At 42.6% G+C, this 22,096-nt stretch overlaps 1 protein-coding gene across 1 annotated transcript; it reads right to left on the reverse strand.

Moving 5' to 3' along the window:
- Window positions 1-441: 441 nt before the first annotated feature.
- si:ch211-129c21.1 (uncharacterized protein LOC563087 homolog) lies at window positions 442-21,343 on the reverse strand. Its single transcript, XM_037115440.1, has 14 exons — window positions 21,161-21,343; window positions 12,260-12,775; window positions 11,939-12,081; window positions 10,708-10,770; window positions 10,229-10,327; window positions 8,710-8,809; window positions 8,283-8,393; window positions 7,940-8,091; window positions 7,010-7,182; window positions 6,616-6,772; window positions 6,286-6,508; window positions 4,643-4,758; window positions 4,214-4,430; window positions 442-4,026 (listed from the first exon to the last, which is right to left on the reverse strand). Exons 2-14 carry the CDS (start codon window positions 12,366-12,368, stop codon window positions 3,269-3,271), a joined length of 2,421 nt encoding a protein of 806 aa, XP_036971335.1. The 5' UTR covers window positions 12,369-12,775; window positions 21,161-21,343; the 3' UTR covers window positions 442-3,268.
- Window positions 21,344-22,096: the final 753 nt, after the last annotated feature.

Here is a 22,096-nt window from a genome sequence, read left to right on the forward strand (position 1 = left end):
AAACGTAAAATGGAAGCCACAAGATCAAATTTGATTTTTAAAAAGACGTTTTTGATGAATGGTCAAGCTTGCGCACCCATTTTACTCAGGGTCTTAAATAAATACACCCACTAAAATTCACTTGACAGAATTTGTCCTTCAAAAAGATGCAATATGCAAGAACTGGCCACCTTTTATATTCATACTCCAAACAGTTAGGGGACAGCATATCACCAGAGCTGCTGCTTACTGTTCTTTGCATCCATGATTGTAGCTGTCGTTAGCTTGTGAGCTCAGTTAGGTGTGCAGTTAGCCAGCACTGTGGAGGAGTCTTGTTTACACTGCTAGCACAGGATCTTTGGACTGCTGGGAGAAAGGGTTTTCAGGCCTAACTTCACTAGAGACAGACGTAGTTGACATAGTGCCAAAACTGTTCTTTATTCACATCGAAATTCTTACACGTTGCACCATTTAATGGTTGAAATCTGAAAATGCCTGCAATATGTCAGGTCAGGTCTGTGTTCCATTATTCATAGCTGAAAACTGTAGTCTTCCCTTTGATGTACACAGCTAATCGTAACAAATGTGGGTCCTTTTCACACTGCAATGTTTTCGTTTTAGTCCACAGTATTACACTGCTATTCATGGGTGGGTCAATTGAAAGACGTTTTTTTGTGTGATATAAGAAAACTATTATTCTTCAGGTTTTTAAAGGCTTTTAAAACTACACAACAAACTAATAAACTGAGTAAAACACAGATTTGAATTACACCAGTTGCACTGGGCCACCAGTTCTGGACCACTGTCCATACGTGGCCCATACGTGGTCCGATTGCCTCTACATTGCCCAACTCCTGTTTTGTTTTTTTTTTCTCCATCTGTCCTCAGCATCGAATCTTTCACCCTGGCAGAGAGATGCTGCTGTCGTATTGATTTATTCAGTTCGAAGAAAGTAAGTGTGGGATAAAAAAAGCCCTGTGAGCATCATAGGAAAACGCACAAGACAGCCTGAACTAAAAGGAAGCGAAGAAACCTCATTAAATCTTGGGAGGAAAAGTAGAGCTGATGAGCAGGAGAGAGGGCAGCTAAAAAAGAGTGCAATAGTGATTTTTTGAAACATAAGAACAACTCGGCATAAGTCCCAATGGCTTTTTTTTTTTTTAGAATAAGGAAACTGAAAATAATAGCTGGCGAGTGGATTGTCTTAAGTCTACAGTGTAAATGTGCCTCTGTTGAGCATGGAAACCCTTAAAAACTGTGCAACTATGCTTGCAATATTTCATTAATTGTTTTATTAGACCAATATATAACCTTAATTCTGCAAGAGACAACTTTGTTAAGCAGCACTGTTGATTAATTGAGCAGAGACCCACTTCAATCTTTTTCTATCTCCAGTACTTGTTACCGAGATGAATCCTGTGGCAGCTCTGAGTGCTGTCGGTAATGACAGAGTGTGAAAAACACAGAGCAGATTCAGGGTACATTCCTGTAATTTTGTTCGCTCGCACACTTAAATTCACCAAAAACAAACAGGTCTGAGGTAACTGGAGTCACAGGAGTATCTGCTTGGAAAGCATCAGCACAACAAGCGTGTCAGTTGAACTTTCAGCATCGGCAGAGAGAGAGAGAGAGAGAGAGAGAGAGAGAGAGAGAGAGAGAGAGAGAGAGAGAGAGAGAGAGAGAGAGAGAGAGAGAGAGAGAGAGAGAGAGAGAGAGAGAGAGAGAGAGAGAGAGAAACAGTAATCATTACTGACAGCTACCAACACGTCAAACTCCCAATAAAGTTAGTTGTTATTGCCAACAGGGGCGGCGTTTTTCCAGTGTTTGACACCGCATACCCGAACTCTCATCCGTGCCGTCTCCAATTGCAAAGAGTTGATCCACTGACAGTAATCTACACCCACACGTCTACACCCTAATCTCTTATCATTGGCATTGGAATGTTTAAAGGCCCAGTGTGTAGGACAGACCGCGGTGAACTTGTCCCTTTAACGCTCAGCCATGCATCACGCCAATAATTACCTCACTCTCGTGGCCATACCGTTAATGTAACAGCTGATTTCACATTTCTGTACCTAAAAAATAATGTTCCTAAGCTGTAGTTGGAGCACGAAATGCTCAGATGTAGTGAACGCAGGTGGATGATTTAATATTCAACAGCTCTGATGAGAATTGATGTAGTAAAACTTGTAGTTCTTCTTCTTTTCTTTGTTAATTTGAGTATTGTACACCAACTTGCATACTGTATCGGAGTCTGTAGATGCTGGCAGACTCCGTGAAGGAGGATCTGCTCCCTCTGTGGATTTAGAGGCTCATCCTACAGTAATGAAAGACTTGTGGTCCAAGTCCCAAGTCATCATTTCTGAGGCAAGTCAAGTCGAGTCAAGTCCTTGGTTTGGTCAATTTGTCCAACCTGTTAAAAAAGTCTGACAATGAATTTGTATTATTATGGATATTTAGTGAAATAAATGTAATTTAATCACCGTGACCAGTCCAAGTTACATTTTGAGTCTTTAATTTCCAAGTCAGGTCTCAAGCCATTTCTTTTTCTGTCAAGTCATCAAAACAGTCACTTAATTTGACTTGGGTCCACATGTCTGGTTTCAGGAGAATATATGCAAATGAAAACATAATTCTGAATATTGTATTCCAGTTCTTCCCCTCAGACCTACACACTGGACCTTTTGCTGCTTAAGTAAATCTTTCAGCTTTTTTGAACAGCTACATGGAAATAAAAGAGAAGCACAGGTCATAGATTAATCATTAACACAGCCAAAGTATGATCACTATGTTCCCTGACTGATGAATGCCGTCTTAAATAAACAGTAGGATCCATAAAATGAAATGCATCTGGAAATCAGAGGACAAAGTCTTGCTGTTGACCCCATTTACAAGACTCCAATCACAAAGTGTTATCATGGCTGAAATAAAAACTTCATTGTGACAATAAATAACAGTTGAAAAACAAAAAGGTATTGGCTGTACACATATATTACACAGTTTGTCATTATACAAAAAAAATTACAGCTACAAAAAAAAAAAACCCGACTTTTCAAGAACTTCCTGGAGTGAAAATTCCACAAGAAAATCCTGACGAGTCTCTTCAGTGAACATCAGCTGCCCAGTCACAGAACAGAAATGATAGACAGTGCTGGAAATTGGCGCAGAGGAACAGGACACCAATCAAAGGAATATATAATGTGAAAAGCTTTTTGTACAGTGGTTCATCTATAGGAAGATGATAAGTGCACTGTCGTTGGCCTCGACTGAATTCTATACCTCAGCACAGTCAAATCTCTGACTCATCATTTATGTATCCCAGACCGTCCAGGCTTGAAATGTTGGCCATAGGTGTGAAGTGGTGCTCTCCGTTCCCTTTGAAGTCAACGGCAGAGTGATTATTATTGGCACTGCAAGGTCTTCCACACTCAGGCCCCAGGAGCTTTATCTCTGAAGTTCTGTTCGGGATGTGCATGTACTCTGCCGACTGCCTCTTCGCCTCGCTTTCGCTGGAGCGCTGCGCGAGCTTGAGGCACCCCCAGCGTCCCTGACTCCAGATCCAAAATATGACCCCGATGAGGGAGAGGCAGAGCAGCGACAGCAGAGCCACAGCCACCTCCAGACGAGCCACCCTGCCAGTGTCGCTTTGATTCTCGGGGGCCAGCGGGTCCTCGTCCGCCGAGTGTGGAGTCAACCCCGGGGCGGTCGCATTGGGCCCGTGAAGAGAGTCTGAGGAATTCATCACCTCATTGCCAGGAGTAGTGCTGTCCCCCGCTCCAGTGTAGAGCTGTAATTGATAAACCGCCACGGTCCGGTTGTAAGTCCTGTCACTGATGTGCTCGACTGAGACACAGGTGTACAGGCCGGCGTCCGTTTCAGAGGCACTCAGGATGAGGAGGCCCCCGCTGTAAATGTAGTATTTGTTGTCGGAGTGAAGTGTTTGGTCAGAGAATCGCCACAGGACCTGCGCCAAGTTGGAGTGGATCTGGCAAGGAAGCTGGATGTTGTTCCCTGGAACCAGGGTAAAGTCCACAGCTGCTACCGGATCTAAAAAACACACACACACACACACACACACACACACACACACACACACACACACACACACACACACACACACACACACACACACACACACACACACACACACACAGGTTGGTCTAGCTGCTTACTAATGAGTAACACTGCTGGGATGCTGTGTTTTTTTTTTAAACACCCTATAAAAAGAGCATACCTGGCTGAGGGCACTGTGAGACGTCTCCGTCCTTCAGACTCTGTAGTGCAGTATCAGAGGTGGATAAGCTGGAGACGGAGCTGCACTGCTGGGCGGTAGAGTCCCAGGCGCAGTAAGGATCCCGGGCTAGGATGCAGTCCACACAAGTGTCATGGCGGCTGCAGTTACTGACCGGCATCTGGGTAGCACCAGACTCTGAACCTGCATACAGCTGACCCTGTGTTTGCACACACCAATACACACACACACAAAGATATATTAATAAACCTTTTCATCTTTATTACCGCTAAAGCTTCCCTGCTGCCTGTCAGTGGCAGTTAAGTCAAATTGAGATATTTGCCTAGAAAAACAGCAGTAAACAACTATGACCTATGATGATGATGAGCTAATGAACCGTATCGCTCCTGACTTGAAGCCGTTTTTAGTTACCTTGCTGGACGAGAGGCGCAGGGTGCTGACAGACACGGGGTTTTCATACAGCTGAATCTCCTCAATGATGAACATCTCTCCATCATAGTTGACAGCCTTCTGGACGTAACCGTTTTCTATCAGCAAACAAAAAAAAAAATGCAAACACATTTGTTAATCAACATCCTGGCTTAGATGTAGCTTCTTATTGTCTCTTTAAAGTTAACGATCAACCAGATTTTTTGGTGGTTTTAAAATCTTGAGTGTGGTGGCTGCTCACTGTCATCAGAATTGTGGTGTTTTTCTAATTATGAAATTATTCACCAAGCTCTATGTACTTGGTAGACGTGCAGATATGCATGTTGTTCCTCACCGCTGTAAATATTCATGGACTGGAATGGTGCAAATTCCTCTTGAAGGATAAATCCACCAATGTTACACATTAACATAGTTTACAGGTCTTTGTATAACTGTATATGTGAAAAAAGTAGTATAAAGCCTTTTGTGGTTCAAGACGAAGCTGCATGCAACCTGATAAATTGCCTCCAGTGATGTCACATAGGGGCTAGGTTGCATTGTGGGTAATGTAGGCATCAAGTTTTGAAATGGAAGAAGAATGTGGGTAATATAAAAGGAGATATCTGCTGTATCGATTTTCATCATCTTTGAACTGTCCATACATAGTCCAACAGTGTTATAACAGAAGTGCAATGTTAGACCAGTGGACAGCTTTTCAAAACCTTTTGACTACATTACCCACAATGCAACTTACTCAGTCACTCACTTACTGACACCATGGATGCAATTTATCAGATCACATGCAGCTTCATCTCGAGCCACAAAAGGCTTCACACTATTTTTTTCATATATGCAGTAGCACTCCCAAAGACCTGTTAACACACTTTAATGTGTAACATTTTGGAGTTACCCTTTAACTGTTTTATGGACGGCATATTTTGAATATACAGACACCACTATTTAGATAAACCAATACTGAAGTTATGTCGTCTACCAGCCCGATGTTATTCTTTTGTGCTGTGAGGAGCTTCTCTATATGTCTTGGTCTGTGTTTATACATGTGGGCTGTATGTTTCACTGCCGTCACCATGTAGCGATCATCTGACCAGAGTGTTTATATTCAAAGATGGCCCAAGAGCATCAGCTTAAAGTGCAACTTGTGGATGTGCCAATGAATTGCACTTGGGGGAACTACAGATTGTTTTACAGTCTTTAAAAGTGAATCATTCATGAAGGCCTGAAAAAATATTTTCTCAATCAGACTCTTACGCTAAGTAATGGGGCTTTGGTGCTTTTCACATGCTTTTGGTGCTTTTGTCCATGCTTTCCTAACCGGTTTGAAGCGGGCAGGGCTCAGCTGGAAAAAGGTGATGTCACACATTTCTGTGCCCCGAACATTTGGATGGAAATGTGATGATAGTCATGCGGTTGATTGGAACAAATCGTAAAGTCCAAATAAAACAGATGAGGGGAGTTTTGAAGGACTGAACTGTAAGTTTCACATTTCAACTTGTTTAGCTTTAACTCAAAATGTTTATTTTTTTCTAAATTATCAGGGTCTGTAAGTTTAACCAACCAGAATATTCACAAAGAATTCACAAACTAAACTGAGAAGTCAGTCGTCTAAGAGATATCCCATAGTTTACCGGTGCCGATGAACATGACAGCATATCTCTCTCCGTCCAGCGCCAGCACGCTGTCCACGACAATCCGAGTCAGCAGAGCTCCCCTCTTGACCAGCAGCGGCCCTCCTGTCAGAGGGCGAACAGCCTCGTCCATGAGGGGGCGGTCCCTGATGAACTGGAGGGTTTTGTCAGGGAGGTCCAGAGAGCGATTCATCCCCATCTTACGTGCCACATTATTGATGCACTGAAATAAAAAAACAAAAACATCAATTTAGAAATGTTGGTTTTTCAGATTTGCCTTGTAGCCTTTCATATCTACTTTCACTTCTTCAACAAAGTCTCTAGACTCACCGCTCCTGGTCTGGGGACTGGCACGTCTCCGGTGTACATCACCCACTTGACGTGAGATGTCTCCACAGCAACAGGTGTCTTAAACTTGCCCTCGTTGAAAATATCTCGAATGTCAGACACACGATATGCACATACTGCAGATACCTGGGACAAACCCCTGGAAAACACCAAACACATTTAGTCAAGCAAACCTTCGAGCGTTTGGTTTATTTATAGGATTCTGAAATTAAAATATCAAGAGATTTAATCCTTAAATTACAATGGATATAATGAAAAAGGTCAATTTAAACAAATCCAACTTAAAGCTTTGTTTTTGGACTAATAACTGTGTTAATATAGACGTCTTTTACATTCTTCCATATTCACTGCATGGGATAAGATAGTAACTACTCACGACTGGGGTGTGAAGACAGTGTAGAAGACGTTCTGCCTCCAGTCGTCGTGCTTCAGCAGGAAGACATCCTGGACAATGGGGGGCAGGCTGGGTTCAGGGAGGGAACAATCCAGACGAGCTTTCAGGAACGACGTCCATTTCCTCTGCAGTGTCCGCTGGCCGCCCATATCCCCCTAAACACAGACACAGAGCGCTCTGTCATGTGCAGTTCTGCTTTTATTCGACTTAACCACAACAACCGGAGCAGTGTCAGACAGGGAGTGTGAGGCCAAACATAAATCCTCACAGAATATACGGAAATTTTATTAAACTAGCTCTTGCTTTTAAAAAAAACCCCACTGATTTATGTTTATTTAAAATATCTGTGACAATGCCAAAGGTCGTGCAGAGTGTTTTTGTCACTTCTGCCACCATCAAAACAATGAAAACAGAAACCATAGTTTGATGGGGTCGTGAGGTAGCGTGAGATCATGAGGGCGGTTGTTTTAATTCTAAAACAACCGCCGATGCAGATAGTAATCTATGTTCCGTGACTCGGGCAGGAATGTTGACACACGAGGTACTTTATAAAAGTTTTTAGTCTCCTTCTCTGACTTTCTCACTCTGCTGTATCATCTGATGTTTTTCTAGAAATCGTAGCGCCGGGCGACAAAACGAAACATTGTTTTCTTGAATAAAATTTCAGGACTAGGTTTGAACATTGTTGGAAACATTTGGGAACATCTGAAGGGGACATATTATAGCGGGAATACTGATGAGACGTTTCAGGAGCAGTATTTTCTAAGGGAAAGAGGAGCTCCGTTGGTGCAAACCACTGAAGGAAAAAAACAACTAAAATGCATAATATATCTCCTTTAAGTACACAATTCAATACTTACGTTCTAGTCTCTAGTCTTGCAGAAATGTTACATATTACATGTTTAATTATACCTTGCAGACACGGGCCACTCGAGACACGACGACTTTGCTGTAGAAGTCGTACTCCATGGCGTTTTCACTGAAGAACAAGTACACCTTGTCATCATCGCCATCAAGGCTGTTAAAACTCTCACGCACAAAGTCCATGTAGACGAAGTTTGGCTCTGGAATCACAAAACATGAAAAAAAAGGCGCTTAGGTGTTTGATCTGCCTCCATTACGTTACATATATATTTACAAATATCATCAACTGCATCATGCTTGAGTAGAGTGTTCCTGCAGGCACTTCCCTCTAAACTACACACACCGTTATGTAAAACCTTAAATGGCAAGTTTCTGCAGAGGAGGAACTCACCACTGAGCCAGGAGCTCTTGAACTCGGTACGGAGAGCCAAGTCCGAGCTGCGCAGGACCACAGGCTCAGAGCCCAAGAAGTTGATGGATGTAGCAGAATACAGGTCATTTCCTGTTGGACAGGAACAAGAGATGAGGGAAAATTCCTGGAGGTCCATTATTCACATTAAGTTGGAACAACATCTCATTTATATGCCTTTTATTGGACTGAACCAACTCTCTGACTAATTAACGTGGAGTGAGCAGGTCGCAGTCTCAGAGATACCGGGTGACATTTGCAATGCGTTTGGTGCTCGGGTCTAGTGGCGAGTTAAAATTTGCACACAAGTTATCACCCACACTGATCTCTTCTGTTGGTGCACTTTGAACGTTCAGCAGTATTTCTCCGCTTTGTTCTCTTTGGCAATAAACCTGACTCAGACACTCACCAACCATGAGGGAGGAGTATCTCTGGAAGGGATCAAAAGGACACTTCCCCTTTCCCTCCTCCTGCTTTCCCTCCAGCCTCAGCTGTCCATTTACAAACGTCTGTCGGAAACACAGTGAGAGAGAGAGCGGAAAGAAAAACTGGTGAAGGGAGGGAAAAGAGCGAAAACCTGCCATTTTATTCACAATGAAACACTGACACAGTAAGAGGACTTTTCCATGGGTCTGCATGTTATCACCCATGAAGTATTTGATTATCTATATTTACATTATTACTCACCATTTGCCAAAGTATACAAAAGATAAAACTTTTGATTCAGCCTCTGTTTCTAAATATTTTTGTCCAACCGATTGCGGAGGCTAAAGACTGACTAACATTGCCCATCCCTTAAAGTAAAACATTCCATAGGATATTGCCTTGTTTTTCAACACGTTCTCCATGGTGATGCATTCAAGGCGGAGGGTCCAAATGCACTCGCTAACAATGACAATTAATTAGCAAACACCAACATTAGAAGGGAGAGGCTTAAACCTATATTTGAAATCGCAGCCAATACACCCATTAGAAGGATATATATAGCGCCTGCCAAGAACATTATGTTGACTGAATTACAAGGGAGGCTTCTTAATGTAATACAAATTAGCTTTTTTCTGAAAGGCACATTAAAAAAAGGTACTGCCCCTTAACTGCACCATTCAAGCACAGTTATTGCTGCTTGTCTAATCAAATAAATCAGGTGATATTCTATATTTTTCTTTTTGTAAAATAGAGAAGGCCAAAACTATTACTTAAAGACTTCTGTTGTTGATCGAGAAGAATTGAAACCGCATCAGTGAGCCATGCTGTCGCACTGACTGATGTGTTCCATTATAGTGATTAAAACGTGCACTTTATTTTATTATGAGTCAATCCCTCATACACCGCCCTGCTACTGGAAATATGCTCACTGTTATGTGTATAAATCTGCAACTTGAAATAGTCCCCAATGAATTTAACTTGCAGGAGACATTAAAAAAAAAAGTCATTTTCTGAAAATCATTGAGGCTTAAAGGTCCCACTTTATGCTCACTTTCTGGTTCATATTTTATTTTCGGGTGTCTTCAAGAAAACGTTTACACACTTTAATGTTCAGAAAACACATTTATTTTGCCATATTGTCTACTACTGCAGCAATGGACCCCATTGCAGCCTTGCCTGAGGTCAGTGACTGTACACTTGTGACATCATAACGTTACGGAAGTCCTGATGGCTTGTTTTCAGGCACAGTTTCTAGATTAAGGCTGTGTGGATTTCTACGTGGATCAAGCGATTTGACACTTTCACCGTATTTAGTATTTCAGCAACTAGATCCACTTTATTTTTAAGAGTTAATAAATCTCACCTCTCACTTTTTAATGGATTGGTTGGAAAAAAAAAAAAGTGCCTCAACCTTTAAAAATGCAGAAACATAAAGAAGTAGAAGCCAAGGACGGGTTGAAACACTTCCTCTGAACTGACTCCACACTCTGGTGTATACTTACCAAATAATCACAGGTGGGGCTGAAAGCATTCGTGCCACACACATAAATCGTGGTGTCGTTCATTCTGTGCAGGGTTCGGATGTAGTTTCGGCATTCCACCTGCAACAAGATCCAGCAGAGAGAATGCCAAGGTCAGAGCTGTGTTAGTTCAGCCGCAAAAACACAAACATGCCACATACACACACTGACAGCGCCGAATGCCAGGAGTTGAGCTGCTGGCCGAAAGGTCAAGGCTGTGTGCATGCATTTTCTTCACAAGCCTTTATTTGGACATTCGGTTTGAAGATGTGAGCAGAGCACTTCAAAGAGAATTCAATGTAAAGACTCGAGGAGCAAGAGGAAAAGAGAGAGAGCACTCGTATAAATGATTTACAAATGAGATAAATCGCGTCAGGGCGTAAACTCCAGCAACCCGTCATCTTTTAAAAACCCTAGAAGTGAAAGTCAGGAGTGTGCCGTTTGAAAGACATTACACAAACCTCAGCGTGTTTTCCTTTGTACTTGCACTCCCTCTGCTTCTCCTCAGTGACCCGCCAATACACCTGCATCAACAGAGGAGAAGTGTCATGTCAAAGCACGCAGGAAAAAGTGTCGCAACCCTGCTGCATCCCGTTTACCGTCACACATCTCATTGTTTGCCTGACATCGAGACCAGTCGGTGCAGTCTGGAGGGGAGAACCCGCAAGCTGGGACACCTATACCAATACTTCAGTTGGGACTGTTGGCTGTGTAACTACAATGAGGTACCTGTCTGCAACTCAACAGGACCATTATTCATCCAAATTCCTAATGAGTGCAAACAAGCACTGGACAAATAGAGAGCAGTGCTGAGCCGAGAGCAGTTCTAATCAATCGAACGTGTCCGTGAGCAGATCTTCAGCCAAAATACACTCTCTCCAAAACAGTAAAAGATAGCAAAGAGAGATTTACAAAGAAAACACTAAGCAGAGGAATGGAGAGAGCTGCTGAAAGGATTCCAAAAAGTGGGTTAAAAGGCAACAAAGAGGCTACGATTTTTATGTCACAAACTCCTGGTTCTCAACCTGGGGTTGCACGATGATTAAAGGAGTTCTGTTATTCTTTTTTGTTTTTTGTTATTGTGATGTAAAAGATCTTGAAAGTTAAAAAAGGTCAGAGTCCGCACCAACGGAAGCTCCTCTCTCCTACAGAAAACACTGCTCCTGAAACGCCTCGCCAGCAGTCACGCGTCTAACTCCTAATATCTACTTCTGTTTCTGAAAAGTGTGTTTTTTCTGATTTCTTTTAAAGCTTCTTTCAATTTTGTGCCTTTTTCTAGTGAAATACTGGATACTTTCACATTAAGTCCTAAAAAAAAATCACATTAAACATGCCTCATCTCTTACATCCACACCACTATGACCTCGACATGACTCCATTTTGAGGGGTTATAAACTAAGAGGTTTGGAAAAGAAGTATTAAATTAATGATGAGGCAAGTCAAGTCCAGCAATGAGCGGCTTATTGATTATTTGATGAACTGTTTTTAGCCGCTGATATGGAATCTCATAAATGTCCAATAAATATCTATATTTTTCATCCGCGACAATGAAAAGTTAATCAACTTCGCCAAGCTGAGTCTTCGCATGTTAATAACTAACTGTAGTCAGGTGAGCGTTTATCAGTTATTTTACAACAGCTTTAAAAGAAAACAACACTTATCAGACCTGCACGTTCATGTTTTGTCTCTTACCGCGGCCTTTCTGACAGAGATGTTGTTGATGTCCAGAGCGTAAATGGCCTCTCTGGCTCCCAGCAGCAGCACATCCAGGTCGTCCCTCATGAGCATAGTGGAGTAGTTGAAGATCCCGTCTTCTCTGAACGACTTCAGCTCATCTAAAACAGGAGAACATCTGCATGACTACTCTGCTTTTTACTAAATGCTCTTTTCTGCACTTCAGCTGCTGTCAAAAAGGCTCCCACAACAAAAACAAAATACAAATTCACTGAGAGTTTTCAAAGCTTAACTGAGCAGGCACAAAGAAAAACAAGGAGTTGAGTCAGTCTGACTTACTCTGGTAGGGGACGGTCTTTCGTGGGATACCGTAGTGAGTGTTGGGTGTGCTAAATGAAACATGGAGCATTAATCCACAGACGAGGCTCAGGGCTGAGAGAAGAGACATGGCTCAGAGTCCTGGTCTGAGTGTGGAAGAGCTGCACTGTCCAGCCCTGCCACAGAATATCCCAATCAGAGACAGAGCATGGTCCAAAGTCTCAGTCCAGATGTTGCTGTTCGGCCTGGTCACTGTCCCGTACATGTGCCACTTTGGCACAAGTCATCTTTGTTTTTTTAAAGTTCCTCAAAAGGGGGTTAATCCGTACATTGAGCCAGTTCCTGTGCAGTGTGGCTCAGCCTCCCTCAGTTCAGTTTAGAGTCGGTGTCCTGCGTGGTGAGTATCTATGTCGGCGTTAGCCTCCAGCGCAGCGCTAATGAGCGACTGGTGTCCTCTATGGAAGGAGGAGCAGAGGCCATGCTGCCCGGCTACTGGTGAGGGGTGCTGGAGGAGATCATCTTCAGTGGTAGCCACATCTAGGAAAGATACACGTTCAATTATTAAAGAGCACAAAGATGAAGAAAGACTTAATGCTACGATTGGAAATGAACAAAATGGATAATATAATAATTAAAGATTTGATATTCCCTCTTCTCATTAATTGCTCTGCGTTTACTAATCTATGTAATTATCAAAAATAGAAATCCATGTAGTAAATTCACAGTAAGCAAGAATGAGAGAACTTGAGATTCAGATCTTTAAGCAGAGAAAGGAGCCATAACAACATTGCACTTTCATTAAGATACAATCTATACAAATACAAACAGTCCATAAAAAAAAAATTATCTGATCATGCAAAACTCATAATGCAGCTCAAAAGCATCTTCCCTTAGACTCTCCCTGCCTTTCAAACTCCCAAGTTCACCCACTTCTGTAACCCAAGGCTTTTTCTGCTCGGTTGAAATTTGTATTCTCCGAGCCCAATCCGTGATAACCCTGCTGACTTGGGTTTTTTTTTTTCTCAGACTTTCGAAAAGCTCCCTTCAAAGCCAGAGAAGACATTAAAAAAATGTTTTCACAAGCACAGTGACATTCCTTGTGACAAGTGAAATGGCCCTTACATATAAAGTCGTTGGAGTTTATTCTGCTCACAACCTCAAGTTTAAAAATGCAAAAATAGACAAATCAAAATGTTTTTTTTCTTTTTTTTTTAAGCTAGAAGTTAGCTGTTTGTTTTTTTTTACATTCATTGCTGGTCCAATACTCAGCAAACACAAGCACGATGTGGAAACTTGAAGCCCCCAATGTATAAACGCTGAGAATAGACTAACCATGTCACACACACACACACACACACACACACACACACACACACACACACACACACACACACACACACACACACACACACACACACACTAGAGGATTTCTATGTATGCCTTAAAGGAATGGTTCACCCAAAAATCCAAATTCAGTCAATCTAGTCATTCTCATGTGGATGGAAAGTCAGGTGAAGTCTTGTTTCACAGCAAAATAGCATTTTCCTACACAACTGAAGTAGATGGGGAAAACAAATGGCTCCATGCAGCTCATAGAGCATAATTCAAGTCTCCAGAAGCTCAGAGATCCCAAATTTACATCCTCAAGCTTGTGCACTTCAGATGCTTTTAGATTAGCAGGTATAATGAAGATTACATGTTAAAATAGGGTGTAAATAGTGACTTTTCAAATGGAGTTGGGACTTCAGGGACTTCCGGAGACTTGGATCAAACCGGACGAGCAGTATGGAGACATCTTTTGTTTTTTTCCCTAGTAGATTTTGTTTTCACATTTCAAAATAAGTCGCCATCTACTGCAGTTGCTTATGGGAACGCTGCAACACTATTTTGCTGTGAAACTCAAGAAATGTTTTCTGGACTACGAAACTTCACACTTTCCATCCGCATGGAGTTGAGTGGATAATGACTGGATTATCAGTTTTTTTGGTGAGCTTATCCTTTAATGCGTGGAGGGGGATCCCTTTACATACAGTAGGCTCAAACAAGGCCAAACTCAGGCTCATTGTTATATGCGAGCCGCCCTCACAGTCGTGCAAATTAAAAGTCATAAAGTTGACAAAGGAAACTGATTCCTGCCGAGTGCCCCGCTGCCCACCAGCCCCCACTCTCTCTTCCTCCTCCACTCTGTGCCTTCCTGTCCTCCTCCCTGATAAGAGCCTGCTTCCTCTGGGCTCAGCGGGGTTCACGCAGTAGAGGTGGATCAGTTCAGGTTGGGGCATGCATGCAGATCACAACAATCCGCTGCTCTGGCGCTCCATCCCACCCCCTTACGCTGGGATTCCCGCTGAATTGAGACTTAGCACGTCTTTGCCGAGTTTGCTTCTGTTTTGACTAACTGAGCAGCGCAGCCTCATTCAAAATTCATCAAGGCACCTTTTCTCAGAATAACACACAAAGCATACTTGAGTCAGACTCGCAAGGTAAAAAAAGACCACTCTTATCTTCTCGGTGCACAGCTGCTCGATAGCAGCAGCACCACAGCAGCTGCTTTTGCAACTGTTATTTAGATTTTTTAGCTCCCAGAGAGAGAAAAAAAATACAGCACATTTCACTGATGCATCCTTTGAAAGACACACCACAGAGTCCTCGCCTGTTGACAGAAACCGAAATGACAGCATCCCAATTTCCTCGAGAGAGAGACAGCGAGGCGCTCGCTCCCCCGAGCCTCTGAACAACCTCGCTTTTAAATGTGCGTTTTGCGACAAACTGCCATGCTCCCACCTTGTTGTTACTTGACACAGCGAGACGAGCTGCAGCATGTAGAGGACTGCTCATCTGTTGTCAGAGCGCCAATGTCTCGAGCACCTTTCCCTTCAGGCTGTGAGGGTGAGGTGACGATGGAGGGTGGGGGTGCAGGCTGAGCGTTACAGCTGAGTGGAACGACTGCAGGTCGTTTCTCACAGAGTTTGACAGGTGCTTCCAAACGGTGCAGACAGGCAGGTATGGCTATATCAATAGAAGAGCACGCAGCAGTTGTCCCTTGTTTCTCTTCCTTTGTTTATCCAGGGTCATGCGCACACACAGACATGTGCACGTGTGGACCTGAGGTGGGGGGGAAGGTCGCACAGCTGAAGTCACTAGTTACCAGCTGCACAGGGGTGGATTTGTCCCCCATAACAGAGGACACTTAAATTTAGTCAAGTTAATTTAATCTCTTGTGTTTTCACTCCTGTCCATTTGTTGGTTGGTTTGTGAGCAGGATTACATAAAAACCACTTAACAGATTTCAATGAAACTTGGATGGAGGATGGGTCTGATCCCAGAATTTACCCCCATTAACTTTTCGTGTGGAATTTTTGCTGTCCTTCTTGAACACTGTGAGATAGGGCGTTCCTTGACATTTTCATTAATCATAATAATGCATGGATCTTGATTAAAAAAACAGGTGTGTTTAGGTGGTTGTTATCTCTGAGTGATTACAATTTGATGTAAATTAAGGCAGACTGTTGGGCCTTGGCAGAGGTACGTGCTCTACAAAAAATACTGAACAGATTTTCACGAAACTTTAATTTCGGCCCAGAATAGACCCAATTAACTTTTAGTGTAGATTGGGATAAAGGAATGTATCCAAGAAAAAAATTGGATCCGGCTGATTTAAATATATTTTCGGATAGGGTAGTCATTTCAGATGATATATGGTAATAAATTGGACTGAGCTTGAAATAAATTAAATCAGACCGATGGGTCTTGGCCGAGGTATGCACTCTACTCAGTGCCTTTCTAATTTAAAACTGCTTTCGCTGATTCAGTGTTCTCATTTTGTGGCAGTAGAGCAAGTTAAAAAACACCACACTGATGTGCTATATTCTTGTATTGCAAATGTATTATGGTGAACATTTTGGAAACTTAGTGACAAATGATCCTACAGACACAGAGCGACATCATCAGCAGACGTGTGTCCCGCCACCTGACAGGAGTTAAGACAAATATTTACTCTGCTTTAGGTCTGATCGGGTCTTCAACGACTTCACAAATGTGGCTCTTAAGCTGCTAAGTGCTTCACTGTCTTCGCCAGGTAGTTTGTTGGCTTTGGACAGGAGGCTTACAGTTGGTTCATCAGAGCTTTATTTGCTCAAAAACTGCGGCTGTGGCTCACAAACAGGTTGCTGCACAGTTTGTGGGCATGGATAATAAAACATTCAGTTAAACATTAAAACTTTCCTGGGAGCTGAGAGAAGCTGCAGTTTTGTCTTATGATTCTCTTCATTTGATGTATTGTTCATAAAAATATGTCGTGCAGCTCTAAGATTTAAGTATGATTAAATAATCCATAGCTGCATGAATAAAAGTCACTTTTTACTATCTCATATTTATGTCTCTGTGTTCTCCATCATCGCTACACGCTTTGTTCGTTCTAATCAGTGAGGAAGGACACTCCCAGGGACTGTTTGACCTTTTACCTCATCACTGCCAAAATCCACTTGTAATGGCCCTCTGTCATTAATAGCTGCAGACTTGATGGATGATTCATTAACCATTTGCATTAACAAGACCAGAGCTTCTGCAAGTATTTTAAAGTGACAGATTTGAGATCGAGTGTAACTAATCGCCTCTTGATGGTGCAGAGTGGTAATAGTATCAGGACAGACGGGGGCTAGCTCTTAGCATGCCAACTTCTGTAGAGATAAGTCTTTGTAAGAAAAAGTCCACACCAACAGAAAAGCACTGCTCCTGAAACGCTTTGCCAGTAGTTCCGCCTTCTGACTTACCACAGCTGCTCTGTTGTTATTAGCGATTGTGGGTCAGGCATGTGTGAGCTGACCAATCAGAGCACACTGGGTATTCAGGATGGGGGCCTTAAAGAGACAGGAGCTAAAACAGAGTGTTTCAGACAGAGAGGGAATACAGAGCTATATGAGAAAAATGATGGGGGTTTTTTTCATTAAAATCTAGTAGTAACCCAAAATAAAGTTATGAATTATGAGCATGACATTTCTCCTTTAAACCAAACCTCTGGCCACATCTGAGGTGTTGCTCCTTTAATATTTCGTCTCAGTTCTCTCTTTCTGCTTGAATCATTGTTTCCCTGACACCTTGTGACCAAAACAACAATAAACCACCTACGTATCAGGTGCGCTTTCTCCCAACTCAAAGGGTGTCTGGTGAAAGACCGGTGTGAAATCTTTTGTTTACGGGGGATCAATGCTGATTCATGTACAGCCAGCAAAAACCTGCCCAAGGATCAGATATTAAACACACAGCTGTGTTATCCCACTCTGTAGAACTTCACATGACCCGATCGCACCCTCATAATAGATGAGGAGGAATATTCATGAATAACATTGTTTAGGCACAAATAGTACCTGCATACGATGAAGAACACCACACTGCTCTTCTTGTTTATCTTGAAAATCAATCTGACACTTGAAGCACCGCTTGCATGTAAATACAGCAACCACAAAGTCTGTGTCAGGGAAGATGAGCATCTAGAAATCCAGAGCAAACAACAAGAGTGTGACTAAAATAGCGTCTTCACATCTCTCCAAGTCCAGATGTAAATGGAAGAATGCATATCCCAAATGAACAATTTATGCCAAGCTAAACAAAAAAATCCATGAAGGGTTAGCGCTGCGGCTGCTGGTGGGCTTTCACTCATCAAGATGGAAAGTGTGAACAACTGCAGGTTCAGAGGCTGAACATGGACTCGTACAATAGGCTGAAGAAGCCCTGCAGCGAGTATCTCCAGACACTTCAACCGCATGAAGCGTGAGGATATTTATAGTCTGTTCAGGAGCCTCCATCGTATCTACAAAACTACCGCGCCACCGTGGATGCTCACTATGACTACATGCTGCAGTTAAACCCTGAAACGTGCATGGACAAGCATGCTGCTGTCACCACCGTGTGAACAGTCAAGCAGCTGGAGCGAGCCGTGACTAGGGACCTGGCTGTAGTGCACGTCCTCCTTTTTCATCACACTGCGCGCTGAATGGGCGAGGCCTCCTCAGGCTGTAACGGACTCTGAGCAGCTGACTAACTGATCTACGGGTTTGATTTCTGGTTGAGTCACTGGCTGGCTGGTTGACTGCCTGTTTTGCCCACTTGGCGGGCCCGGCTGGTGAGCTGGCTGTGACACAGAGAGCCATCACAGGGGCCTGAGCAGGAAACCGGTTGTGGGAGGGTGTTCACCTTTGACACTCCTTGTGTCACAGCCACTTGTTGTGAAACACTTTGCTGGAAAACACACCCCAGTTCAGCAGCTGGTTATATTTTTGCGAGCTCGGATGGCCGAAAAAAAAAAAAAAAAGTTCTTTCATCGTAATGACAGTAGCCTGCCACCTTTTGTTTTGGACGTGCAGGAGAGTTGTAATTAGCTGAAAACAACACTTCAGAAACATGCTGTGTGTGCAGTTTTCCGGCCTCGTACCGCACGTATCATTAACCAACAGTTCATGTGGATAAAGACGACAGCTACAAACTAAAAATGCAGCAACCTGTCTCATAAGATCATCGCCTCCGCTCAGACAAATTACTTGTCACTGATGAGACAAGTCTGATGTGTGTGAGTGCACGCTTGAATCCACACACTGAAAGACACACGCACACACACACTTGCACACAAACACACACACCCAGACAAGTCTCTGCAGGAGCAACGGCACAAAGGGAAAAATATGAGCACTTCTCTGCCTGTTCTGCCTGTGTTGTGTGACAAGTTCACTGACAGACGTGGAAACACCCAGGAAAACAAAACATGGCGAGCACTTCAGGTTGGATTCAAAATCAAAGCTGAGGAACTGATTTAATCCGTCATTTTAGTTCAACTTTACCAGCCTGCAATGATCATTTCAATATGTGCTCATCATTTTCTTGATTATTCGATTTATTGCTCTGTCTATAAAATGTCAGATAATAGAGCGAAGGTGGCACCTACGTGTCTTGTTTTGTCTGATATAATCTTTCATTTGAAGATATTCACTTTACAACAACATAAAGAAACAAAACAAAAAGAAAAGCAGATTATTCTCACGTTGGAGAAGCTGCAACAAAAGGTCTGTTTGTTGTTTTTGCTAATCCATTATCAAAACAGTGGCTTTGATTACTAGTGAATCATACACAGACGACTTCACTCCGGCAAGACAATGTTAAAAGTACCAGATACAGAAACCATCGGAAACAAAATGTTGTGAATCAACAGTGAAATACAAAAAAAACAAAACAAACAGCTGATTGTTCTCTTCCCACCAGAGCCTCAGGTCGCCTGCTTCAAGAGATAACATCTGAAATAACTGCCCACACGAGATAAAAAATATCATGTCAGCCCGTCACATGCCATACACAACCGTCACACTGCCTCTTCCTGCTGTGGCTCTCCAGATTTGTGTTATCAGAAGTCAAAAAGCCACTGATACGAGACTCACAAACATGTGTATGTTTTTGCTGTGATTGAAATTACTTGAGTGCATTTACAAATACTGTACTTAGGTAAAAATTAGAGGTACTAACTCATTTTCATGTTAAGCAGCTTTATTCTTCTTCTCCTCTACATCTCAGAGGTAAAAATGTTACACTTCATACTCTGCTTTTTTTTATCTCTCCTTACCAGTGGAAAACATACAGGTACAGTTTGAGTTTTTCTGATAACCTGGGGGATCGAGGGTTCAAGAAATTCTACTACTTTTAAGCAAAACAAACGATTTAAAACCCTGAAAAGCAACAAAACAAACACATGATGATCACACAGAATATGGAGCATCGCTGTGGACTAAACTACCCAACAGGTTTTGAATGCAAGGAGAACTTTTACAGTATGGTTTTAGTACTTTCACTCCTTCATCCTCAACTAAATGTGCTGATGAGCAGGAGCAGAAACAAACCGGTTTTATAATCAGAATGTGCATGAGTGATGCTGAGATTTAATCAGTGTTCTTCTTTTCCCTGTGTGGTAGATCGACTCTGTATAGGATGGATGCATACTGCAGCCGATGTGTTGCTGGTTGTACACCGACACAAAAGGAAGAGGAGTTCACGAGAACATGTACTTTCTTTTAGCTCGAGGAGGCATCTGAAGACTGAGCAGCGCACACATACGGCAGGACAAAGCAAAAAAGGAAACGTGCATCACTTCCAGCTCTGATCACAGAGTACTGTCAGCGTATTATTTTGTGGTGTGGCGGTGCAGCCTCGCCTCGACACCCTGTGACCCCACTGAGCTGCAGTATGACAGCTAAAATTGGTCAATCCCCAGAGTAAGTGCGCTGACAGCACTTAGTATATCCTCTGCTGCTCGCTCAGCCAGACACACACCATGTGCTTAAAAAAAACAAAAACAAAACAGTCTCACCATCCAGAAAACAAATCATATTAACCCTAATATCAATCAAACACAAGAATAATGATGTGTTGCTGGATTATTGATGTGGCGGCACAGATTTAATCCAAACTGGAATGCATTTTTTTATTTATTTATTTTTATTTATAGTATGTTGCCAGAGAGATGTGTCCAGTTGTAGGTGTGGTTGTAGATACAATATGTGTACTTAAGTTTAATAAATGCAGTCTGACTCCGCAGCTCTCACTCCTCTCGTCCTGCAGCCGCAGCAGGGACCCTACAAGTTGGAGCGTCCGCCACCTGGTTAAGTGTTTGTTAGGCGGCATTAACGCACATCCTACTACTGCTTAGTCTAGCTTTCGGCTGCTATTATTAGATTAGGATCTCCTCTAAGCTTAGATAAGACAGACAAGTTAAAGTGCCCTCAACAACACCCCCACCACAGGTAGCCCAAATCCAATCCCCCTCCACCCCACCCGACACAACAACCGGCGCGAAGCGAAACAGAGAAATCATAATCCTGCGGGACGAAGCTGCGCACAAACAAGACGAGAAGTCACACCAGCGGCTCTGGTCCGCATCAGGCTCACCTGGAAGCTGTCAGGAGTCAGGATCTACATGGAGCTGCTGCCGGTCCTACTGCTCTGGGATCCGCCTCGACGCTTTCTGCTCCACCTGTAAACGATCACTGCTCATCTCCCACTCCTGCAGGGAGCGATTATCTGGCAGCTCACTCTCTCTCTCTCTCTCTCTCTCTCTCTCTCAGTGGTGGTCATGTGACTCTTGATTGTACCTCAGTCAAAGAAAAACAAACACACACACACACACGCACGCACGCACGCTCACTTGGCAACCAATCAGCTGAGAAACCGCAAAAACAAAAATCATAATACTTTTGATGCTCTTATTTTGTTTTGTTTTTTTTATTTTGGTTCAAATGTAACATTAAGTTGCTACACTGTGGCATCGGGAGTCTCTCAACATCATATACTAACATTCTGTGGTTACAAAGTTACAAACTGTACAGCCAAACAATTTAAAAAATAAACAGCATCTGAGATTAAATATAAACACTTAAAAGCACACCTGTCAGTCAAATTAACTTTGTTTCATACAAGAAAAAAAAAACATCTAGTCATTTTTTTTTTGTTTACCACACAGAAGCTCCTGTTGGCAACATATTGAAATATTATCAGGTGTTGAAACACATTCACAGAGAAGAAAAAAAGAAAAACAAAGCTGTCTTTGACTTTATCCTTTAAAAGTGTCCACCATCTGCCATCTAGTGGCTGATTATCGGTACTTTACAAGAAGTACTCAAGAGATACTGTACATTTCCAGTTTAAAGGGCCACTATGTAGTTTTAGAGAAGAAATTAAAACTTTACAGTATTGATGAGGTCATAATACAAACTCTGTTATTGTTTTCCATAACTGAATAAACAAGTTGTTCTCGGAGGCAAATAAGGTCCCCAGAACTTTGTTGGAGGCTAGAGAGGTGGCAGGGTCCGCCACATATAAACAATG

Source organism: Acanthopagrus latus, chromosome 11 (genome assembly GCF_904848185.1).
Source record: "Acanthopagrus latus isolate v.2019 chromosome 11, fAcaLat1.1, whole genome shotgun sequence".
NCBI classification, from domain to species: domain Eukaryota; kingdom Metazoa; phylum Chordata; class Actinopteri; order Spariformes; family Sparidae; genus Acanthopagrus; species Acanthopagrus latus.

Excerpts from the sequence above, each read along its gene's own strand:
- si:ch211-129c21.1 (XM_037115440.1), bottom strand. The coding sequence starts at position 12,368 with ATGTCTCTTCTCTCAGCCCTGAGCCTCGTCTGTGGATTAATGCTCCAT. Across the intron at positions 10,771-11,938 it reads TCTCTGTCAGAAAGGCCGCG|GTGTATTGGCGGGTCACTGA; the intron begins GTAAGAGACAAA and ends CTGTTGATGCAG. Across the intron at positions 8,394-8,709 it reads ATACTCCTCCCTCATGGTTG|GAAATGACCTGTATTCTGCT; the intron begins GTGAGTGTCTGA and ends CCTGTCCAACAG.